Below are 21,428 nucleotides of genomic sequence, written 5' to 3'. Positions count from 1 at the left end.
GGGAGTGAAGAAACGAAACAAGGAGGTAAGAAAGACAGGCCCAATCAGTTGCTAAACACAAACTTGGGGTCTGCAAATTAAGAATTTTTAGCAAACTATTTACTAAATCTTATTTTCAAAGGTTTTGAACATACACTGTGACTTTCCTCTCTTAGGTGGTTTGACTGCAGTTTTGTGTGGAACTGGGAACGTCTCGGTTGACTTTCTGTTTTTAGAATTAAATTAATTTTTTTTTTTTTTTTTTTTTTTTTTTTTTTTTTTTTTTTAGAGATGGGGTCTTGTGATGTTGCCCAGGCTTGTCTCAAACTCCTGGACTCAAGTGATCCACCTGCCTTGGCCTCCCAAATCAGATGACTTCTTGAGCTGTTTGATACTTTTGGGATTTAATCCTGTGTCTATTTGGTAGTTGTCATTTTGTTCGTGGTTAATTATTAGAGAGTTAGAGGCACAAAGAGATTGGGCCAGTCCTTAGAGGCTTTATGGATCCCATTTATTATTTTTTTCTGCTGACATGGAGGTTTTTGCTTTTGGTGACATTGATAGTCACCGTCCAACTGGTGGCTTTGGAAACAGACTCACTTCTTTGAGGGTGCCTGAGATCCCAGATGGTTTAAGAAGATGACAATAAATCCCAGCACTTTGGGAGGCTGAGGCAGGGAGATCACGAGGTCAGGAGATCGAGACTATCCTGGCTAACAAAGTGAAACCCTGTCTCTACTAAAAATACAAAAATATTAGCCGGGTGCACTGGTGGGCGCCTGTAGTCCCAGCTACTCTGGAGGCTGAGGCAGAAGAATAGTGTGAACCCGGGAGGCGGAGCTTGCAGTGAGCCGAGATTGTGCCACTGCACTCTAGCCTGGGTGACACAGTGAGACTCCATCTCAAAAAAAAAAAAAAAAAAAAAGATGAAGACAGTACACAGCGGTCAGATTGATCTTTTAAAAACACATGATTATTTCTGCTTCAGGAAGATGTAATAGACATACTTTTCCCTAATCCTTTTGCAAAGTGCAACTAAAAACTCTGGACATTATATATAAAAGAAACATAAGAAGACTTTAAAAGGTAGAGAGAAGACGGCAGATGACCTAGGGAGCTTGGGACTGGAGGAGCAGCACAGTTGAGGGTTCACTGGACTTCCTTTTCACCTCATCATCCCATACTTGACATTGAAGAAGCTGCAACTGAGGGCACAGATGGGGAAAAAAGCCACAACAAACGCCTGCTCTCTCTAGCCAAAGGACCACTAAATGGATAGCCTAGAAGGTAGGAAACTTTCAGACAATAGTTGCTCTACTCCAGCCAAACAGCACAGAAAACCTGTGGACTCACCTTGCCAGCAAAAGTCAAGTGGGAAGGCTAGACTTCTACTCTTGCCAGGCTGCAACACGGCACCCCTGAAACTCCACTGAGATGGTGTCATTGAAGGTCAAGTAGGGAGCCAGGACTTTTATCCCCACCAGCCAGTAAAGAGCCTTGCCCCCACCCCCTGATACCCAGGTGTCAGTGGAGACCCCCCTCTCACCCGGCAGTAATGAGGCATCCCTCCCACTCCCTACTGGGGTGGTGTCAGAGGATGCCACTGGAGAGTCAGACTCTTACCACTGCCCAGTAGTCATGAGGCCACCCCCACCACATGTCAGAGAAGACCACATGCGAGCCAGAACACTTACCTGCCCCCACCTACCCCCAATAGCTAGCCCTTATCTTGGGTGCTAACAGAAGCCAAGTAGGGGAACTTGGATTTCTACATCCACCTGGCAGTAATGAGGTGACGGCTACTCTTCCTCTGTCAGAGCAGTTGTCAGAGAAGGTGAACTAAAGCAGAAGGTCCAAATAAGATCAAGAGCCTCAGAAAACATCCAGATTTCAATCAAAGAGCACTCATAATACCATGGACCAAGAGGATCTCCAAGTCCATGAATAAAAACATAAATCAATGCCAGTGCCAAGATAGCAGGATGAAAAGACAAGCTACAGAGTGAGAGAAAATATTTGCAAACCACATATCTGACAAAGGACTGGTATCTACTATACATAAAGAACACTCAAAATTCAACAGTAGAAATGCAAACAATTCATTTTAACACAGACTTAAGATACAAAGAGACATTTCACTTGAAGAAAATATATAGATAGTGGACAAGCACACGAAAATATATTCAACATCATTAGCCATTTAGGGAAATGCAAATTAAAACTACAATGAGATATCACTACATACCTATCGGAATGGCTAAAATGAAAAATAGTGATAACACCAAACAGTGAGGATATGGAGAAACTGAATTACTCAGTCTTTTCCAGTGGGAATGTAAGAGGGTACAATCACTCTGGGAAACAGTTTGGCAGTTTATTTAAAAACCAAACATGCAACTACCATACAACCAAGCAGTTGTACTCCCAGGCATTTATACCAGAGAAATGAAGATATATTCACACAAAAACCTGTGCATAAATGTTTGTAACAGCTTTATTTGTGATAGCCTAAAACTGGAAACAACTCAGATGTCCTTCAACAGTTGGGTGCTTAAACAAACTGGGGTACATCTATTCCATGGAATACTACTCAGCAATGAAAAGGAACAAGCTGTGGATACATGCGACAACCTGGATGATCTTCAGAGAATTATGATGACTGCCAAAAGTCTAATCTCCAAAATTACATACCATATGATTCCATTTAAATCACATTCTTTAAATGACAAAATTAGAGAAACAGTGGCTAGGTAGGGGCTGAAGGGTGGAGGCAGGAGGGAAGTGGGTGTGGTTATAAAAGGGCAACATGAGGAATCTTTGTGGTGATGGGAATTTTCTGCATGTTGACGATCATGTCACTATGTTGGTTGTGATATTTTACCATAGTTTTGCAAGATATTGCCGTTGGGAGAAACTGAGATCCCCCTGTGTAAATGGTACACAGGAATCCCTCTGTATTATTTTTTACAGCTGCATGAATCTACAATTATCTCAAAATAAAAAGTTTAAAAACAGAAACATTTTAAGTTTTGAGTTTTTCATCGCAAAATGAAAACCTTAAAAACTTTAAAAAAAAAAATTTTAAAAAAACCCCACCAATCACACTTCGCCCCTATCTAAAACCTCTCTTGTCGTGTCGCATTCACTACACATAGAAGAAAACCCAAACTTTCCCTGGCCCAGTGCAATCTGATTTTTATCTCCTACACTTTTTCCTTTGAGCACACAAAGCACATTCATACTAGGAGCCTAATCACCTGCAGTTCCCTGACATGGAATGCTTTTGCCCCAGATCTCTGCATGGCTGGAAGCTTTTCCTCACTTAGGTGGTTGTTCAAATGCCACTTTCTCAGGGAGACCTTCCTGACCATTTTGTCTAAGTTATACCTTATCAGCCCCACCCCCAGAGACCATACCATGGTCCAATTTCATTTTGTAAACACTGATCATGCTCTGACTCTGTTTTGTTGATTTATTTTCTTGCTTCCGGTCAGTAAGCTCCAGAAGGATAAAGAACATGTCTGTCCCATCACCACTGTAGTGCCTGGAACCAAGTGGACACTCCTGATTATCTCTTGATTATGCCCAGAGGAATTATGTGTTAGAAAAATAAGCTAGAGGCCAGATGTGGTGGCTTATGCCTGTAATCCCAGCACTTTGGAAGGCTGAGGCAAGTAGATCACCTGAGGTCAGGAGTTCGAGACCAGCCTGGTCAAATTGGTGAGACTCTGTCTCTACCAAAAATACAAAAATTAGCCAGGCATGGTGGTGGGCGCCTGTAATCCCAGCTACTCGGGAGGCTGAGACACAAGAATCGCTTGAACCTGAGAGGCAGAGGTTGCAGTGAGCTGAGATCACACCACTACACTCCAGCCTGGGTGACAGAGTGAGACTCCATCTCAAAAAAAAAAGGCCAGGCGCGGTGTCTCACACCTATAATCCCAGCACTTTGGGAGGCTGAGGTGGGCAGATCACAAGGTCAAGAGATTGAGGCCATCCTGGTCAACATGGTGAAATCCCGTCTCTACTAAAAATACAAAATTAGCAGGGCATGGTGGCTCGGGCCTGTGGTCCCAGCTACTTAGGAGGCTGAGGCAGGAAAATTGCTTGAACCTGGGAGGCAGAGGTTGCAGTGAGCTGAGATTGCGCCATTGCACTACAGCCTGGGCAACAGAGCAAGACTCCATCTTAAAAAAAAAAAAAAAAGAAAGACAAATAAGCTGGGAATTCTTTTTAAACAGATGTATTCAAAAAAATGAATATATTGTTCTGCTCCTGGGGAAGTCTAGAGACACCGAATTCATTTGAAGTCCAAATTTAGAAGCAAGAACATAGAAGCAGATGTGTGGTCAGATTTCAAGCATGGTTTGAGTGAGCACAAACCAAGAATAGTGGGAGGAATATGCCTCATTTTACAGGACAGCTGTTTCTATAAGTTGACCATAAAGTGGATTTATTTGCAAGAATCTATTCACTACTCTGATAAAACAAGATATTTGGCCAGGAGCAGTGGCTCACACCTGTAATCCCAGCACTTGGGGAGGCTGAGGTGGGAAGATTGCTTGAGGTCAGGAGTTCGAGATCACCCTGGCCAACATGGTGAAACCTTGTTTCTACTAAATATTAGCCAGGCATGGTGGTGCATGCCTGCAATCCCAGCCACTTGGGAGGCTGAGACATGAGCATGGCTTGAACCTGTGAGGCGGAGGTTGCAGTGAGCCAAGATCATGCTACTGCACTCCAGCCTGGGCGACAGAGCGAGACCTTGTTTTAAAAAAGAAAAAAAAAGATACTTGTTAGGACAAACATTTGAACAGGAATCCTAAAGTGCAAGGAGAAGGAACAATGCTGACCAGCTCTGTGATGATGGCTGCCCTATTGTCCGACAGGAGACTGTCTTCTCAACTTGGAATTTCTCTGTCATCATCTCTCTCCAGTTTTTCTTTTGATTACAAGAATATCCCCCGTGCTTGGGGAATGGGTGACTTCACTCTGCAGGCTCGGGGAAATTATCTCCTCTTTAATCTCCACCCACCCGCTCCCACCCCCTGCCAGTGGTCTGTGCATGTGATGTGTAAAGCCACATTTCACCAGTAGGGGGTGCCATTGAACCCCCTGTAAAAGCAAAACACACTCCACTGGCTCCCTACTCTCGACACACGACCACGCCCAGCTATTTTTTGTATTTCTTGTAGAGGTGGAGTTTCATCATGTTGCCCAGGCTAATCTCGAACTCCTGGGCTCAAGCAATCCTCCCACCTCGGCCTCCCAAAGTGCTGGGATTACAGGCATGAGTCACCATACCCAGTCAGCCTGATTTTCAAATGACTGACTATTGAACGATGGGAGCACCCACCACTTCTGTGAATGGAGGGTATTTTGTATGCTTCAGCCTGTAAATTCTTATAATCATGGGCTCAGGTTCTGAGAACTATTTCCGATTTAATGAGCTGTCCAAGTCAAACACATTGTGGCTCCAGGCAAAACAAAGTGTGGTGTTAGATATCGGGAGAGTGGCGGCCCTTTGGAGGATAGCAGCGGAATAGGGTGTAAGGGGACCACTTGGGTGCTAGTCATGTTCCATTTCTCGGTCTGGATGAGGATTGCACAGTTTGTCTATCTTACGAAAATTCATTTGGCATTGTAGTTATGAGCTGGGCACTTTTCTGTACATATGTCATACCTCAAAGTAAAGTTTACTTTAAGAACGCACAGGTTAGGTTTACTTAATACATAGAACGTCTCAATAAATTCTAGAATTCCCAGTATAGCCTGAAGAAAAGTTAAAAACAACAAACAAACAAAGAAAACCTCAAAAATGATAGAACACCAGACCCTGGGAATGTTTCTCACTAAGACAGTTTCTTAGGTGATTTCAGGTGAAAGCCTCTTTATTCATTTACTTATTTTTAAGTCGGGTGGCGAGTTTGGTTTTGAAATGCTTCCAGCAGGTTTTACTCCTCACGGACTCACCGAAGCTTGTTACCCTAGGCCTGGTGCACCTGCTCCCATTTGGGGTCCTGGTGGGTCTTGACCTCAAGCACAAATCTAGCCTGCAGGTGGCCCAGGGACACCGGGCTAAGGACGGGCGCTAATGTGAACACCTAATGGGACTCGCTTTCCACCCGAGGCCCAGAGCTCCGAAAGCAGAGATGCTGTGTTGCTGCCTCCTTGCTGACGGGCCATCCCTGCTGCATGGAGGAAGCAGCCCCATGTCCCCTCGAATACCCCATGGACAGTCACACAGCCCAGCCCGGCAGGGAGACCCACACTGCCCTTTGGTTCAGAGGCCAATTTCCCCTGAGACTTCCCAGGCTCCGTGGTAGACCCCAGAGTTCCACAAAGGCTGTTCTGGGGCAAAGAGGTGAGAGGGCTGGTGCTGGGGCCCTGCAGGGACTGGAGTGTCTAGAGAGCATCACCAAATGACCCCAAAGATATTTTTAAGAATTAATGTTGTAATAGTCGAAAGACTGGACTGCTGTTATGAAGAGGCTGCATTTCCCTGTTGCTGGGGATATAGGTGTCAGCAGGGGTCAGAGCTAGGTTCATTTGACCCTCTTGACCTGAAAAGCCTTCTCCTAGGGCCTGGCTTTTCAGAAGCCTCAGCAGGGTCTGTATTCTGTTTATCCAGAAAGCTGCAACCATTTCCCTCATCCTGTCGATTCCTATCGTCCATCCCCGCGTGGTCTAGTCTCAGCACCTCAGGGTACCCACCCTCCCATTCCTCCTTCCTGAACTCCCACACCTCTCCTAGCCTGCACCCCCAAATTTAATACTGTTGTACCAACTGTCTCATAATGCTGTTGGGGCACACATGTTGGTATCATCTCTCCAGCTCTTCTGCACGTTCCTTGAGTTAGAAAATATCTAAGCAGTCCATGTGCCCAAGTGCCTTAGCTCATGTGGATGCTCAGCAAGACAGCTGCCCACAAATGAGTGCACAGGTAGCTTTCGTCTGCTGGGGTACATTTGCCACTGGTCACTATGACCGTAGTGATCCCACTCAAAGGGGAACACCAGGAAAAAGACCGTTCAGATCTGGGAACCTACGGCTTTGTTCTCTGCCGATGACCACAACAGCCTCAAACCCCACGTACCTTGCTCGCTTTCAGGATCTCAAACATCAGGGGCAGGCCTTGGGTAACGAGCTCCTCCGTGTATTCCTCCTCCTGAATGGTCTTAAACTCCTTTAACAAGCACTGGATGAGAGGCCTGCGGTGCTGCTGGAAGGCGATCCGCAAAGACTCCAGCCATGTGTGCAGAGTCCACGGGACGCCTGGAGCGGGAAGAGGAGCCAGGGAAGGTGGCAGGGGAGGGGGAGAGAGAGGGGAAAGGCGGAAAACCAGAGGAGTAGGCGAGTTTTTATCTGGAAGTTGGCTTTTCCCCAGGACATTACTAAATGACGAGACCAAGGGATTGACTTTCAACGAATAGAACCAGTGTAGATTTTTTCCCAAAGACCTGCAAAAGTTGAAATTAAAGGTCATAATTCAATTCGCTCAACTATGGGTGTCCATCTCTGCATGCTACTCTTATTATTAGGGGCTGCATTTCACAAGATATAATCATCGTGTAGCACATTGGAATTATTATGCACGCTACTTATGCATATTCCACACTTCTGGATTCTGAGTGCGTAGGCTCCATCCCCTCTACTTACTGGGGAAAGAAGCTCAGGGGGGAGAAGAGTCTTGCTCAGGATTAAAGAGTGGATGTGCCCAAGGATCTGGAACACATCCATGCCCACATGAGAGCTTAGAGTTGGTGAAACCCATTGGTGGACTTCACTATTTACAGCTCTGGCTAAGACAGATATTTATACCCGAATAAGAAGACATGGGAGGATATTTCTGCTGCTCCTCTGTGCAAAACAACATTTCCATCTGCAGGTACTTCATCAGGTCTTCCTCCTTTAACAGGGGCCTCTCCAGCAGCTGATTGCTATAATTTGCCTCTCCCCTCTCATGCAGAGGCACAGACAGAGGAGGACGCATCTCGCTACTGTTTATAACAAGTAGCCCATTCGGAATCTCGAGCTTCATAATCATGCAAAATAGGCTTCCAGGGCAATGGCACAAACGTTCCATGTACTAACCCCTCCCCACCTTCCCTGGAGAGAGGTCGTTTCCAGAACAGCATTAGGAGGCTTCTTCTCAGTCCTCAGCCTGCCTTAATCTGCCACATCCTGTGTTTAGGGACCCATGGCTAGGTCCGGCTGCTTCCATGCCAGAGCGAAAGCCACTAGGCTGGTGAAGGCTAGGCTAGCCTTGTTCCCCAGACACATGGAGGAGATGGCTCTGGGCTAGCTCACCCAAGGAAGAGCCAGCCCAACCTTCCTGAGAGTGGCTTTGCCCTCTGAAGCTCAACAGGAGTTGTGGTAAGAAAGGGGCGCCCTCACCCTAACAACTGCCCAGTGCTGCTTCGTGGAGTTGGGTGCTCTAAAGGCAGTGATTCCTCAACCACTGGGAACCACCTGGGATGATTGTTAAATATAAAGATTTCCAGCCTTTATCCATCCAGACCCTCGACAGCAGAGCCTCTGGGTGTAGGGCCTGGCAATCGGTATTCAGACAAGCTCCCCCGGTGATTTGAATTCCTGCCCCAGGGTCCAGTGTTTGGGAATCATGGAAAGATGGTCTGAGGATGGGTCTTTGGGGCAGGCAGGATGCTGCTATCTATGGGGACGGTGTGGGCATCTTGGCCTGGAAGTGTTTTGACTGGTAAAGGGGAAGCTCCCTGGGTCCCCTCGTGTGTGTGTGCACGTGTGTGTGCATGTGTGTGTTTTGCATGTGTGTGTGTGCGTGCATGTGTGTGTTCATGTGTGTGTGGACCTAAAGCTAGGGGCACCATGGTGCCTGTGGTGGAGGGTGCCCAGACTGACCTATGCTCCTGATATCAATTGTGACATCCACGTAGCCATGCTCAGCGCTGTGATACATGGCCTCCCTCAGGGCCCTCAGTTTGGCCTTGCTGTTGCGGCTGGCGCACAGGGGGGGCGGGGCTGTCTCCGCCAGGTCAGCCCCCTCGGCCAGAATCTCCTCCAGGGACAGGATATCACTCTTCTCCTTCTCTGGCTGGGCGAGCAGTTTGCGGAACACATTCCTGTCAATCATAAACCCAGAGAGGATGACACTCAGAGATGGAAGTGGCTCTGCTGGGGCAGGGCAGGGGCAGGCTGGGGAAGCAGGGGGCCACTAACTTGGGTGGGGGGATGACCAGATCAACGGGTGGCACTTTCAGAGGCCTAATAGTGGGTACCACATTTTGGGGATGGAGGAGATGATGAGGCATGACTGGCCTTGTTTCCTTGAGGCAACTTGGAGCTAAGTGATTTCCTCCCAAATCTAGAAGGCTCTAGAACTCTGCACTTGTCACTGTCAGCCTGCCCTCTCTCCAAAGTGAATGTGCTCTGCTCGGGGTTATGTGTAATAAAAGCTGATGATCAGGGGAGAAATTCAGGAGATGTAGAAGGGAAGTCACCAAACATGAAAGGTTTTATTATTTTTAAAATGGATTCTTACTTCATGACAGCTGACATGACGTGCTCTGAGCAAAACCGACCAACAGTGATGTCTCTCTGTGAGTTTAAAGCTGGCCGGGAGAGGGTAAAATAAAGCATTCTGAGTGGATGTGCACTGCATGGAGTTGGCTGTCAGCTGGCAGGTAGGGTCGCTCTGGCCAGGCCTGGGGCCTGGACCACCTCACACTGCCTCTGGGCCCCACATCCAGAGAGACAATGGGTCTGGGGTAGGCCTGGGAATCTGCATTTTTAACAAACACCACTCGGGACCTCTGGCTCTGGCCCATCCTAGCCTACCTGTGTCCGTGGGCTGCAGCCTGGCTGAAAGAGTTCATATCACCCTGGGGGGTTGTAGAAATTCCATTCCTGTACATGGTTCCTATCAGGGGATCGGCACCACGCTCCAACAGCAAACTAACCAGCTCAAAATTTCCTGCAAGCCCAGAGAAGGGGGTTTTATAAGAGAATAAAGCAAAAATATAGTCACAGGCACTTCAAGGGCCAGGATGCGCTGGAGCTCCCTGGCCAGGGTGAGAACCGGCAGCTCTTACCTACAGCAGCTGCCAGCTGGAGGGGCGTTTCCGAGTAGTTCTCCTCGCCGTGCTCCACTGAGCCTTCCACCTTGGCCCCAGCATCCAGGAGGAGCTGCAGAGGAAGAGCGGCCATTGAGACGGTGAGAGGAGATACGCTGTGCACAGGCGTCAGGAAAGACTGCTGGGATGGGTGAGATGCCAGCGCTCCTTCCCTCCCTCTGGGTCGGTGACTGCGTGCACAGGCTGGAGGGCAACTGTACCTTGGAGGATGAACTGAGAGCCTCTCATTGCTGCTAGGCTACTTGGAATGTGTTCCATGCATAACAGCATCAGCACCACCTGGGAGCTTGTGGGAAATGCTGACTCTCAGGCCCCACCCAGGTCTACTGAATGAGAGTCTGCATTTTAACAAGATCTCCAGGAGATGTATACATATATCAACATTTCTAGAAGCACTGGGCTAAAGGTCCTTGGCACAGGGATACTGGAAGACTCCCCTCCTGGGCTGGTTACACAAAGCCTCAGAGGGCACTAGGGTAGCCTCGTAGAACCACAGACTCTCAAGAGTTCTGAAGGACTTTGGGGGGCCTCCTGGGGCCCCACCTGGATGGCCCTGAGGACAGTTTAGGAAATGCTAAGGTTTCTGGCCAGCAAGATCAGTTAATAAAGTGGCAGAGTGAGCTTCCAGAAGTTTTGCTTCATAAGACTTCATTCTGTGCGTCCCCTGAGATAGCTGGGCTTCCTAAAGAGGTAGGGATTCTGTCTACGCCTGGTCTCATTCACAGTGAATGTGCTGTCAGTACTGCTGATGGAAAATGGGGGAAAAATCTGCTATCTTTACTGCCTACCTAGGGCTCCCTGAGGGCACGGCCATGGGGGAGCCACCTACTTGGCACTCTGTGATCACTGGCCCTGCGCCAGGGCGGTGGCCTGACTTCTGTGTGGCTTTGCTTGGCTGCTTACTGTTCCCACTCCTGATTTAAAGGTCGGGAATGTCCTTGCATGTTAAAGAATGACATCTGTGTCCACCAGACCACCATCCAACCCCTTCTTTCTAAGTTTCCTCTACCAGGAGTGGACTGGGCATACTGTTCTATAGGCAGAAGCCAGCTCTCAGTGTGACACGTTACACTGTCAGCCTCCTGAAATATGACCTGGGATCTGTTCTAAGGATTCTCATGACCCAGGAAACAACAAAGGATTCCCATGAAATTCCAGCATTGCAGAGCTGTCCCTGCTCTGAATGGAATCAAGAGGCATGGACCACACAAAAGGAGGTGAGTTCCTGATGTGCCCAAAGCTCAGCACTCACTACAGGACCAGGTGCAGTCATGAACTTGGATGCTGATCTCTCTTTTCTGATGAAGTAAAGATCAAGCTTATGATTTAGAATGTACTGTTTGGCTGTTCACTGAACACCAACTCTATAACAGCCAGAAAAAGTACAAGCGATACCCATTCATATGCCCAAAGGACCTCCAATGAGGACATGTCACTGTGCTTGGAGCTGTTTCAGAAGATACGTGGCCAAGGCCCTACTCTAGACCTCCTGGAGCTGATTCTCAAGAAGTGGGATCCAAGCAAGTGTCTTTTGGAAACACTCCCTTGATGTCTTGGATGCGTCTTCCCACTGGCTGGAAACCAGTAGATTCTACACAAACACCAGGGGTCACACCTAAGGGAAGGTTCTAAGGTATCGATAGCAACCAAGTCTCATGTTCATGTTGCGACAAGCAAAATGAACAAATCCACAAAAACAGCTGAAGTCCCACCCCAGAGCAACCAGGAATAACTTCATGGGTCTGCCACTCTGTGTGTGAGGCTGTGTGTGGATATGTGATCATTTCATATTGGTTAAAGCCTGGCCATATAGATCATTACATATAACATTTGTATTCACATGATATGAATATGCTATATTGAATTGCAGTTAACCAATATGAATGTCTTAGAGAATATGCATGCTGGGAGAGGTATAGATGTGTGTTATGGAAGAGGTAAAATCAAAGGTCAGATGTGGATAGGGAAATACGTTAATACCTGAACTACAGGAATATGTCCATGCAACACAGCAAAAGTCAGAGCCGTCCAATGGCGGGTCTCGGGGTGGACGGATGGATATTTATGAGGAGTACTGACAACCTATAAACAAATTGAAGTTATTTTCAAAATGTGACCTTCACAATACTTAGGCTAGCAAATCTGACGTATCTGTGGCTGGGCACATGGGCTAGAGATGGACAAAAAGACATCCTGGAAGATGCCTTGGGAAGAGCTGGTGATACAGGGCAGGGATTTTCCACTGCTGGATGCTCCAAACACCTCTCGCCAAAGCCGTGGATCTGTTCTGCTTGTGTTTGTAAGAACAGAGACCAAAGCGATTCCCCAAAGGCAGGACAATGGAAGTCCGTGTTTTGGAGATTTTACCCTTGAAGGCAGTGAGAAAATGTCTCAGTGACTTTATGTCCTCTGTGCTTAAGAAGGACTCCTTCGCTCCTCCTCTGAAAGGAAGTAATGGATGATTCTGATCGCCTCTCAGGTGCTTTGGAGAAGCTGTAATGGCGGTTACAATGAGCTAGCTTTCTGGCCTGTCTCCTTCTTCTTTCTACCTAGCAGAAGGTGGTGGTTCTGGGAGCTACAGGATGTCAGAGAGCATGAGATGCCACTACCATGCCATCCACACTTTGAAGAGAGATTCTCAGTGGTGGCAAACCCCAGGCAAGGGATGGTCTGCTTTCAGCTTTCAAGCCAGGGAAGTCCATCACTCGTCTGATGGAGGAATTTCACCATCTGATCACAGCTGGCCCCACCCTGTTCTCATTTCACTCTTCTGCTGGCTTCCTGGTTGACAAGGACCCTCTTGTACTACCGAAATATGGACACAAAGCTTTCCCAGGACACATCATGAATGAACAATCTGAGATTGGTCTTTCAGGATGGGGGCCTAAAAACCCTCCAGGCCAAGAGAGAAGAGACAGGGCAGCTGAAGGCTAGGGTCTTGCAAGATCAGCACCCACATGGAGCTTTTCTCCCAATCACTCCTGGGGTCATGTAACCTCAATGCCTGCTTCACTCAGAGCAGTTTGGTTCACTAAGCATCCACCGGAGGAAGGCCTGAGCTGAGATCCGTGGGATGGGCTAGAGAGGACCGGAGAATGCCCCAGAACCCAATGCTGAGGACCCCTTGCGTGGGTCTGCATGGTGCTTAAGGATTCACAGCAGGAGGGAAAATCCCCACAGATTCCAAAGTTATAGGATCCAAAATGATTCTGGTTCCAAAACTATGTCTATTGTCTGCTTTCCTCAGATAAACATAAAACTCACATTAAAAAAACACACACACAGTACTGAGACTGCACGGGCATCTAATTTTGAACTGAAAAGGTTTCCCAGGGTTGCTGAGTTATGATTTCAGCTCGTCAATCTCTTTGCTGTCTGATACTGCCAATATCCTGACGCCAGGGAGAGCAGGTCTTCAGGCAGCATAGAACATGGCAAAAAAGTGACATTTCACCTATGACGAGGTTGGGGTGTGGGTGGAGGGACCAATATGAACTGAGTTCCAAACCTACTCTCTATATCCCTTCTGACAACTATATGAGATGAGTGCGATTATTTTCCCATTCTGCAGATTGGGAGAGAAAAACGGTTAAGGCACTTGCCCAAGCACAAAAGCAAATCACCATGGCAGCGGTGGTATCAGAACTTGAACCCAAATCTGTCAGATTCTAAGGCCAGTGTTGCAAGGGGGAGGGGAGGGTTTCTGGGGGGACATGCTTTCCACCAGACCCCATTGTCTCAGGGAAGCTCTGAGATTAGCTTTAAGATGTGTCAACTCAGCCAACAAGGTGAGCCAAAGAGGGTTTGGAGGGGGAGCGTGGAGGATCTGCGGGAGGAAGACTTCAGTTTAGGGATTGAGTCAGTGCCTCCTTTGCTGTGTGTTAAGTGGAAAGAGAGGGCTGAAGGCTCAGGAGTGCTCCTTCTGCCCCATCCTAGAAGAAATTGATCAGCCTTGGGAATCAGGAACTCTGGAAATCAGGACTGCCGAGCTAAGGAAAAGCCAGTGCTCCTTGCAGCTATGTTGGTTGTTTTAAAACATAACATACATGCAGGCAGCTCCTTGGGGTTTGGTTGGGCTGGGGCCTCAGGATGGACAAAATCTGTCAGGTGGTCTCACCAGGGCCACAGCAACTAAAAGGACACAGGAAAGAGCTATCTGTTGCACTGTGCACCCTCAGCGGCAGCTCTTGGGAGAAAAAGCCCCCCTTTCTTGTTTGCCTTCCCCTGGGACTGCCGGCCGAGGGGCCCTGCTGGCCTCTGCACCCTCACCTCCACATTCAGGTCAGCTCCGGCATCCAGCAGCATCTGAACCATCGCCTCATCCCCACGGACGCAGGCATACATCAGGGGAGTCATGCCCTGCGGTGAGTTAAAAACCAGAGAACGGAGAACGTTTACAAGGTGGCTGTGGTCAGTCGACAATAACAAATGGAAAATCTTACTTGTGTTTCGGAGGCCGTGCTTGTGCTCTGGCATGACAAAAATAAAGTGCAGCCCTGTGACTCGTAAGGTCACAACCCTCCACATGTGGAAACCAAAATAGAGGCGACGAAGGAGCCTCCACGGCCTTTTCAGCATTTATCTTTCCTTGCCTTGGAGGATTTTCGTTCGTCTGTCTGTCTTAGGGTGCAACAGACCTAAGGGTGTTTGCTAAACACTTAAAGCTCTTAGGAACTTTCTAGATTGATTCTGCAATATCAGCCCTAAGTTATCTCATTGGTAAACACTGTTTATCTGACATTTTCTCTTTCACAATATAACAGTGTCATCTTTGCTCTATAAAAGCTGCTGGTCAGCATCAAGGAAATTGAATGCCTCTGAGCATGTGGCATTGCCCATCACTGACATCTGGTTTGACATGGTCATTTGCAAGCAAAAGGCAAGCAAATGAGGAATGGCCTTCAGGAATACCAGATTCACCAGTGACTCTTGCTTCTATAAACGAAGCATTGCAACCAACAGAAGGAAAGGATGGATTTTCAATAAACAGTGTCACAAAGTCAGTTATTTGGGAAAGCATCCAAATTAGAGGCTTTTCTCACACCACACATCAAAATCATTTCTAGTTTGATTAGAGATGTACGGGAAAAGTTAAAACCATAAAAGATATCTAACTGGTTTGTGAATCTATTTCTAGGCATAAAAGGAATGGAAGAAATCACAAATGAAAATCATTACAGCATTGAGGACATATAATTGAAAACATTATAAGCAAAATCAGAAGGTAAACAATGAATTGAGGCATATTTATCACATTATAACAAAGGATTATGTGCCTAATATGTAAACAGTGCTCCTGAATAAAGAAGAAAAACAGTAAAGCTCTAATGAAAAACAGGCAAAAGATAAGCAGAAGAGTTAATAGTGAACACACATATAGCTGGAGGGTGTGTAAAACGAAACAAAAGTTCTGGGAAAGTAATTTAAGATTGAGAACCTTAAGAAAAGCTGGTGGGTTTGAGCCACTATTTGCATTTTAAAAATTTCCCTAATGAAATAATCACAGATTTGAACAAAGACTCATGTAAATATGTTTAGCCTAGCATTATTAATAAAAGTAATTTGAAACAACCTAAATTCCAACAATTGAGGCCTGGTCAATGAATAAATAATAATGACCATTTTGTATAGCCATCAGAAGTGATTTTTAAAAAAGACACTGGGCCCAGTGGCTCCTGCCTGTAAACCCAGCATTTTGGGAGGCCAAGGTGGGAGGATTCCTTGAGGCCAAGAGTTTGAGACCAGCCTGGGCAGTGTAGCGAGACCGTGTCTCTATAAAACATATAAAAATAAGCCGAGTGTGGTGGTGCACACCCGTAGTCCCAGCTCCTCAGGAGGCTGAGGCAGGAGGATCTCTTGAGCCTAAGAGTTCAAGGCCAGCCTGGACAACATAATGGGATCTCATCTCTTAAAAAAAAAAAGAATATTGAACAATATTGCAAAGTAACTTTAATATAAAATATTGAAAAAGGCAAGGTGTAATAAATCACTGGGGTTTTAAAAAGAATACAAATATACATGTACGTCTGTGTTTGTGTGTGTGTATATTAGAGCTCCTTGGTGTTGCTCAATAAAATTATTATAGCTGTAGTTAAATAAATAGTCCCTGTCATTCCCTCTCTGGAACTCACTGCATGAGCTGCCATGTGAGAAGCAGCCCCATCTGTCCCTTGTGACTTTCCATGTGAGACTTGCATTTATAACTGCGGTTTGTTTTCTCTGTCCATGACGGTTCACCACAAAAGGTATCTCCCTGACTGCCGGGCCCACATGTCTCTCACTGTATCTCAGTTTCAGGAGTTAGGGGGGATAGCTGCCTATCTCTGAGGTGCCTCCTAGGGTCCCCAGAATGACTTTTGTGTATCTTAAACATACCCTAAATGTTTGAAGAAATCTGTCTGGGCTTGTCCTGTGCAGGAACAGACAGACAAGCAGAGAACTAATTTTAACCACGATGGAAGAAGGACTTGAAGGACAGATACTAAATATAAATGATGGTTACATGGTGATGGCATTATTTCCTTTCTGGAATGGGCCTATTTTTCCTCTCTTTTCCATTTCAGCTGCAATGATCATGTGCTACTTCTATAAAGATGAACCACAGCATTTTTATATTTTAAAAACTGAAGAAAAACACAAGCAAGCAAGCAATCTAAGCCGTCAGCAGGGGGAGCCTCTGCCCAGCGCCTGCGGTGGGGATTCACCAGCTGTCTTGCCAGGGGTGATGCACATGGAGGATGTGCGGAGCCTGTTCAGACCCTCAGACCCTGTACCTGTTCGCTCATGGTGTTGATCCCATCGGGCCCCAGCAGAGACACCGCCTGCTTCACCAGGTCTGTTCGTCCACAGTTCAGCATCCGGAAACCCAGGTCCTGCTTAAACTTGGCTTCGATGGCCACCGCATCCAGCTTTCGAGATGCACAAAAGCAGTCGTCTGCCCTAAGGAAGGGAAGAGACATCATGCGGGTACAGCGGCTTCCCAGAGGGGTACAGGGGCAAACTCTGCAGGAAGCACCCTGGGACATTGCATTTGCTTTTCATGTAAATTGCCTGTTCGTAGGCTCCAATTAAAATGATTGCCTCCGGATGTCTCTTGATCCTTTGTCCTTTATGACTGCTGTGAATCTGTCTAGTCTCCTGTGTGCTCTCATAGCATACCGAGCTAAGTCACATAACGACCAATACGTACTGAATATTTACTATGGACTAGGCACTCTCACTAAGCTCTTTGCATGAATTAATTCATTGAATCCCCACATAACCCAAGAGGTAAATCTTACGACCCCTCTTTCACCCATGGGGAAACAGACAGATAAGGGCCCTGCCCAAGGCTACACAGTGTGAAAGCAGTGGAGCTAGGATTTGAACCCAGGTGGTCTGTGCGGAGAGCTGGCCTGTTTATCTACTGTCCCCCTGTCCTGCAATCACAGGACTTAACTGTTTGCCTGTTTATTTGTCGGACTGCCCGCTCTAGGCTGGGGACTTCTGAGAGCAAGGGCCTTGTCTCTTGAGCCTCTCCATCCCAGGGCCCGAGAGGGCAAAGCACACAGAGGTTAATGGGAGCTGAATGAACACAGACTGGGTGGATTCTCTGCATTCAAAACAGTCGCAGTCGCAGGACAGAGAACCGGCAAGATCAAACAGGAATATAAATGGCAAGGTGCATGGGAATTTGTCACCCAGCCAGCCCAGGGCATTGAGAAAGAGGTTAGGGAAGGGTGGGGAGGAGAATCAATGGAATCAAGAAGGTGCTACACATTCTGCTTGTAAAGGATGTTACTTCCTTCTCACAATGAACTGATCAATCAATTAATTAAATCAAATCACTAAGCATTTATTGAATATCTCTTGTGCTAAGCTCTGTTCTAGGTGCTGAAAACACAAAGGTAAACATGTCACCATCCCTGCCCTTGGGGCTCCACTGCCTGGAAAGGGAGAGGACACAGCCATGGGTTGTTATAATTCAATGTGGCAAATGCAAAGATTGAGGGGTCAGAGGCACGCACTGTTATAGAATACATGCGCTGCAGGAGTGCAAGGAAACGGCCAGAGACTAGGAGATCCAGAAAGGCTTCCTGGAGGAGATGACCATTGGGCTATCTGTGTCTTTATTTTATTTTATTATTTTTGAGGCAGGGTCTTGCTCTGTCGCCCAGGCTAGAATGCAGTGGTGCAATCATAGCTCACTGCAGCCTCAGACTCCTGGGCTCAAGTGATCTTCCTGCCTTACTTACCCCAGTATCTGAGACTACAGGGATGCACCACCACCCACACCCAGCTCATCAAAAAAGATTTTTGTAAAGACAGGGTCTTGTTATGTTGCCCAGGCTGCTCTCGAACTCCTGGCCTCAAGCAATTCTCCCACCTTGGCCTTTCAAAGTGCTGGAATTACAAGCATGAGCAACTGCACCTGGCCTGTGTCTTAACTCAGAAGATAGGAGAAGAGAGAGCAGAAAAGCTTTGAGCAGGGCCAGTATGAGCAAAAGTATGGTGTTGAGACATGCAGGCTGTGTGAAGGTAACCATGGAGGTTTCAGTGTTTCTGGGGCATAAACTTCTAGGCAGAAGCTGAGGTAAGCAGGGCCTAGAGGACCTGTGACGTAGTCCTTAAGGCTTCAGACTTTATCCTTAAAAGCTGTGAGGGGAGTGATATGGTTGGATGGCCAACCCTAGGAGAGGATGGAGGGTGGGCCTGAGGCAACCCTGGAGGCCAGGAGACGTGCTGGAGCCAACTGAACTAGCTGAGTGGACAGAAACCACTGCCAAAGTGTGAAGTGATGAGGGGCTGAGTTGAGACGGTGGCTACTGGGATGGAGCAGAGGGCGTGGACTCTGACTTCTCCATGTGTGCCTGCCGGCTTCTCAGATATGCACCACCCTTGCCCAGAGGCAGGTGTGTCAGCCGGAGTCAGAGCTGTCCCAGACCCCTCACACTCCCCCTGCTTGCTGACTCAGGGGGTGGGAACTAAGGGGAGGAGCCGACTGTTCGAGGTTCCTGGCTCTGTTCCTGCCTCTAATGAACCCACTTTGTGGTGGAAGTAAGGGCGAAGTCTGTGAGGAACGAGAGGGGGCCATTGTCCCAGGTTTATGGCGCTGAGACTCCTGAGCACCTGAGGAGTGAACGACCACAAGAGCCCCAAGAAGTGAATGCGATGTGTGTGCCCCTGGCCTGTCCCTGGGTTCCTGACACATCACTCATCTCTGCGGAGGAGCCTTGGTCTGAAAACTATTCCGGAATGGGAATCCAGGGGTAGGAGATGCTTTGGCTCGATGCTAGACATGAAGCGTTTGCTTCTGGCCACCAGGGGGAGCTGCTGGGACACAGACGGACTCCAAGGAGCGGAGCCAGAAGCCTGGTGTTGCGATGGCGCGGGGAGCGGCGGGGGGTCTGATCTGCACACCTGTCTCAGGACCTAAATGTCAGGCCAGGCCTCCAAGGGCCTATTTGTAGGAGAGCCCTGGGAGGGACAGTGAAAGGTACTTAGGGGCCCAGAGTTGATCAGAATCTGGACTCCAGGATTAAGGCCTTTTCATGGCTGGTGGGAAAGTCAAGAACACCCCAACGCTGTTGGAAGGCTCCCCAGGGAAGACAGAGGGCTATCCCGGCAGTGGCGGAGGGCTGGCTGGAGGACCGGGGCCTGGCTTCAGTCTGTGGCATCAGCATCCGAGACCTGAGCTTCTAGGGAACAGAACGTGGCTGAGCCATAGAACTTCTTGGCCCAGCTCATGGGGGCCTTGAACGTGGCTCTCCTACAGCTAGGGTTACCAGATTTAGCAAATATAAATACTTGAGAAATATTTCATGGGACACACTTATACTAAAAACATTATCCATTGTTTATCTGAAACTGAAATTTAACCGGGTGTCTTGACTTTTATCCAGGAGAGGGCAGAGACTAGGGGCCCAGAAAGAACACAAGGAGAAACCATGGATCCATTGTTTATCTGAAACTGAAATTTAACCGGGTGTCTTGACTTTTATCCGGGAGAGGGCAGAGACTAGGGGCCCAGAAAGAACACAAGGAGAAACCATGGATCCTTCCAGAATGTAAACACAGCATCTATCTCCAGGGGAAGGGGGGGGGACCCTTGCTGCAGCTGCGGGCTTCATCCAAGGGAGCAACGATCCCTAAACAATGGGTAAGGAAGGAGCTTCAGGCAAAATGAACGTGACAGAGGGAGGCGGGCCAGAGTAAGACAGCAAGGTCCCAGAGCACACATCACAGAGGCTTCCGAGAGACGTGCGCACAGGTCTGGGTGTGTCGTGCTGAAAAGTCTGGACCCTCGATTGGGGTTGTGTGTGTGCAAATCTCAGGGAGGTATCAGATTTGACTCACTATAGAGAAAACCTTTCTTCTCACAGGCCACTATCCAATTCTGGAAGAGGCTTCTTTGTGAAAGCAAGAGCTCCCTTCTTGGGAGCAAAGATGCTGTAAATTATTGTCACAGAAATACACCCATTGGAGTTTCTTCTTTTTTGTCTAAGTTCCTTCTGATATCCTTCATGCTTGATGGATTCAATCAAATATGCATTTTTGCATGAAAAATATGCATTCTTCATTCCATATGACTGGATAAACGTTACTGGGCACCTACGGTGTATGCTGGGCCCCACACTACGGGGCTACAAAGGTGGGAGACACAGACCCTGTGTTCACAGAGCTCACAGACTCGTAAATGAATAATTCCAAGAACATCAGGAGAAGTGTTTACCAGCTATCGAGGTACTTGATTTTAATTAGAAAGAGACAAATGGCAAGAAAATTACCGTAGCTAAGATGATGATAATTGTTATTACAGGAAGCTGACATTTACTGAATTCTCACTATTGAAATGTAAGCTCTTTCTATGTATGAACTCAAACCATCACAACAAGTCCTGATGTAGGTAGGAGCTGCTGGAAGCCCCCACTCCACAGATGACGAAACTTTAAGAAAACTGTCCAAGTCACAGAGCTAGTAAGTGGTGAGCCAGGTTTTGACCTGACCCCCCATCCTGCCCTCTTCAGTGGGACCTGACCCTCTCCCTCCACCATGCCTATGACTCCACACATATAGCTGCCTACTTGAGCTCAGCTATGGATGGCTCTCAGACCCTCAAATTTAGCAGGTCCCAAATGGAACTTTTCATTAACATACCTATCCCCTCCCTCCAAACTTGTCCCTCAGTCATCCCATCTCAGTAAACAGCACCACTGTCCACCCAGGTACTAAGGCCGGAACCTTTTCTTATGCCCTTATCCATTCCATCAGCTGTTGGTTGTGCCAATGAAATCCCAAATCCATCCACTTCTCTCCACCTCTGCTGCCCCACCTGGGTCTCAAAGACCAGCATCTAT

At 47.5% G+C, this 21,428-nt stretch overlaps 1 protein-coding gene across 3 annotated transcripts in view; it reads right to left on the bottom strand.

Annotated features, from left to right (window-relative positions):
- Nucleotides 1–21,428, bottom strand: part of ABTB3 (ankyrin repeat and BTB domain containing 3) — a 356,047-nt gene that overhangs the window by 32,389 nt on the left and 302,230 nt on the right. For 2 of the 3 annotated variants that reach the window (XM_055240104.2, XM_055240107.1), the window contains 7 exons: nucleotides 16,866–17,031; nucleotides 14,362–14,451; nucleotides 12,073–12,174; nucleotides 10,051–10,144; nucleotides 9,797–9,932; nucleotides 8,861–9,081; nucleotides 7,077–7,255 (listed from right to left, as the gene is read on the bottom strand). In XM_055240104.2, the coding sequence (XP_055096079.1) occupies nucleotides 7,077–7,255; nucleotides 8,861–9,081; nucleotides 9,797–9,932; nucleotides 10,051–10,144; nucleotides 12,073–12,174; nucleotides 14,362–14,451; nucleotides 16,866–17,031 (988 nt within the window). The remainder of the gene's footprint in view (nucleotides 1–7,076; nucleotides 7,256–8,860; nucleotides 9,082–9,796; nucleotides 9,933–10,050; nucleotides 10,145–12,072; nucleotides 12,175–14,361; nucleotides 14,452–16,865; nucleotides 17,032–21,428) is intronic. The other variant, XM_055240106.2, reaches the window with a different exon arrangement.

The sequence above is a fragment of the Symphalangus syndactylus genome, chromosome 13 (genome assembly GCF_028878055.3).
Source record: "Symphalangus syndactylus isolate Jambi chromosome 13, NHGRI_mSymSyn1-v2.1_pri, whole genome shotgun sequence".
Taxonomy (NCBI): Eukaryota; Metazoa; Chordata; class Mammalia; order Primates; family Hylobatidae; genus Symphalangus; species Symphalangus syndactylus.
The sequence above is the reverse complement of the archived record's forward strand: the minus strand, read 5'-3'. Positions and strand labels throughout refer to the sequence as shown.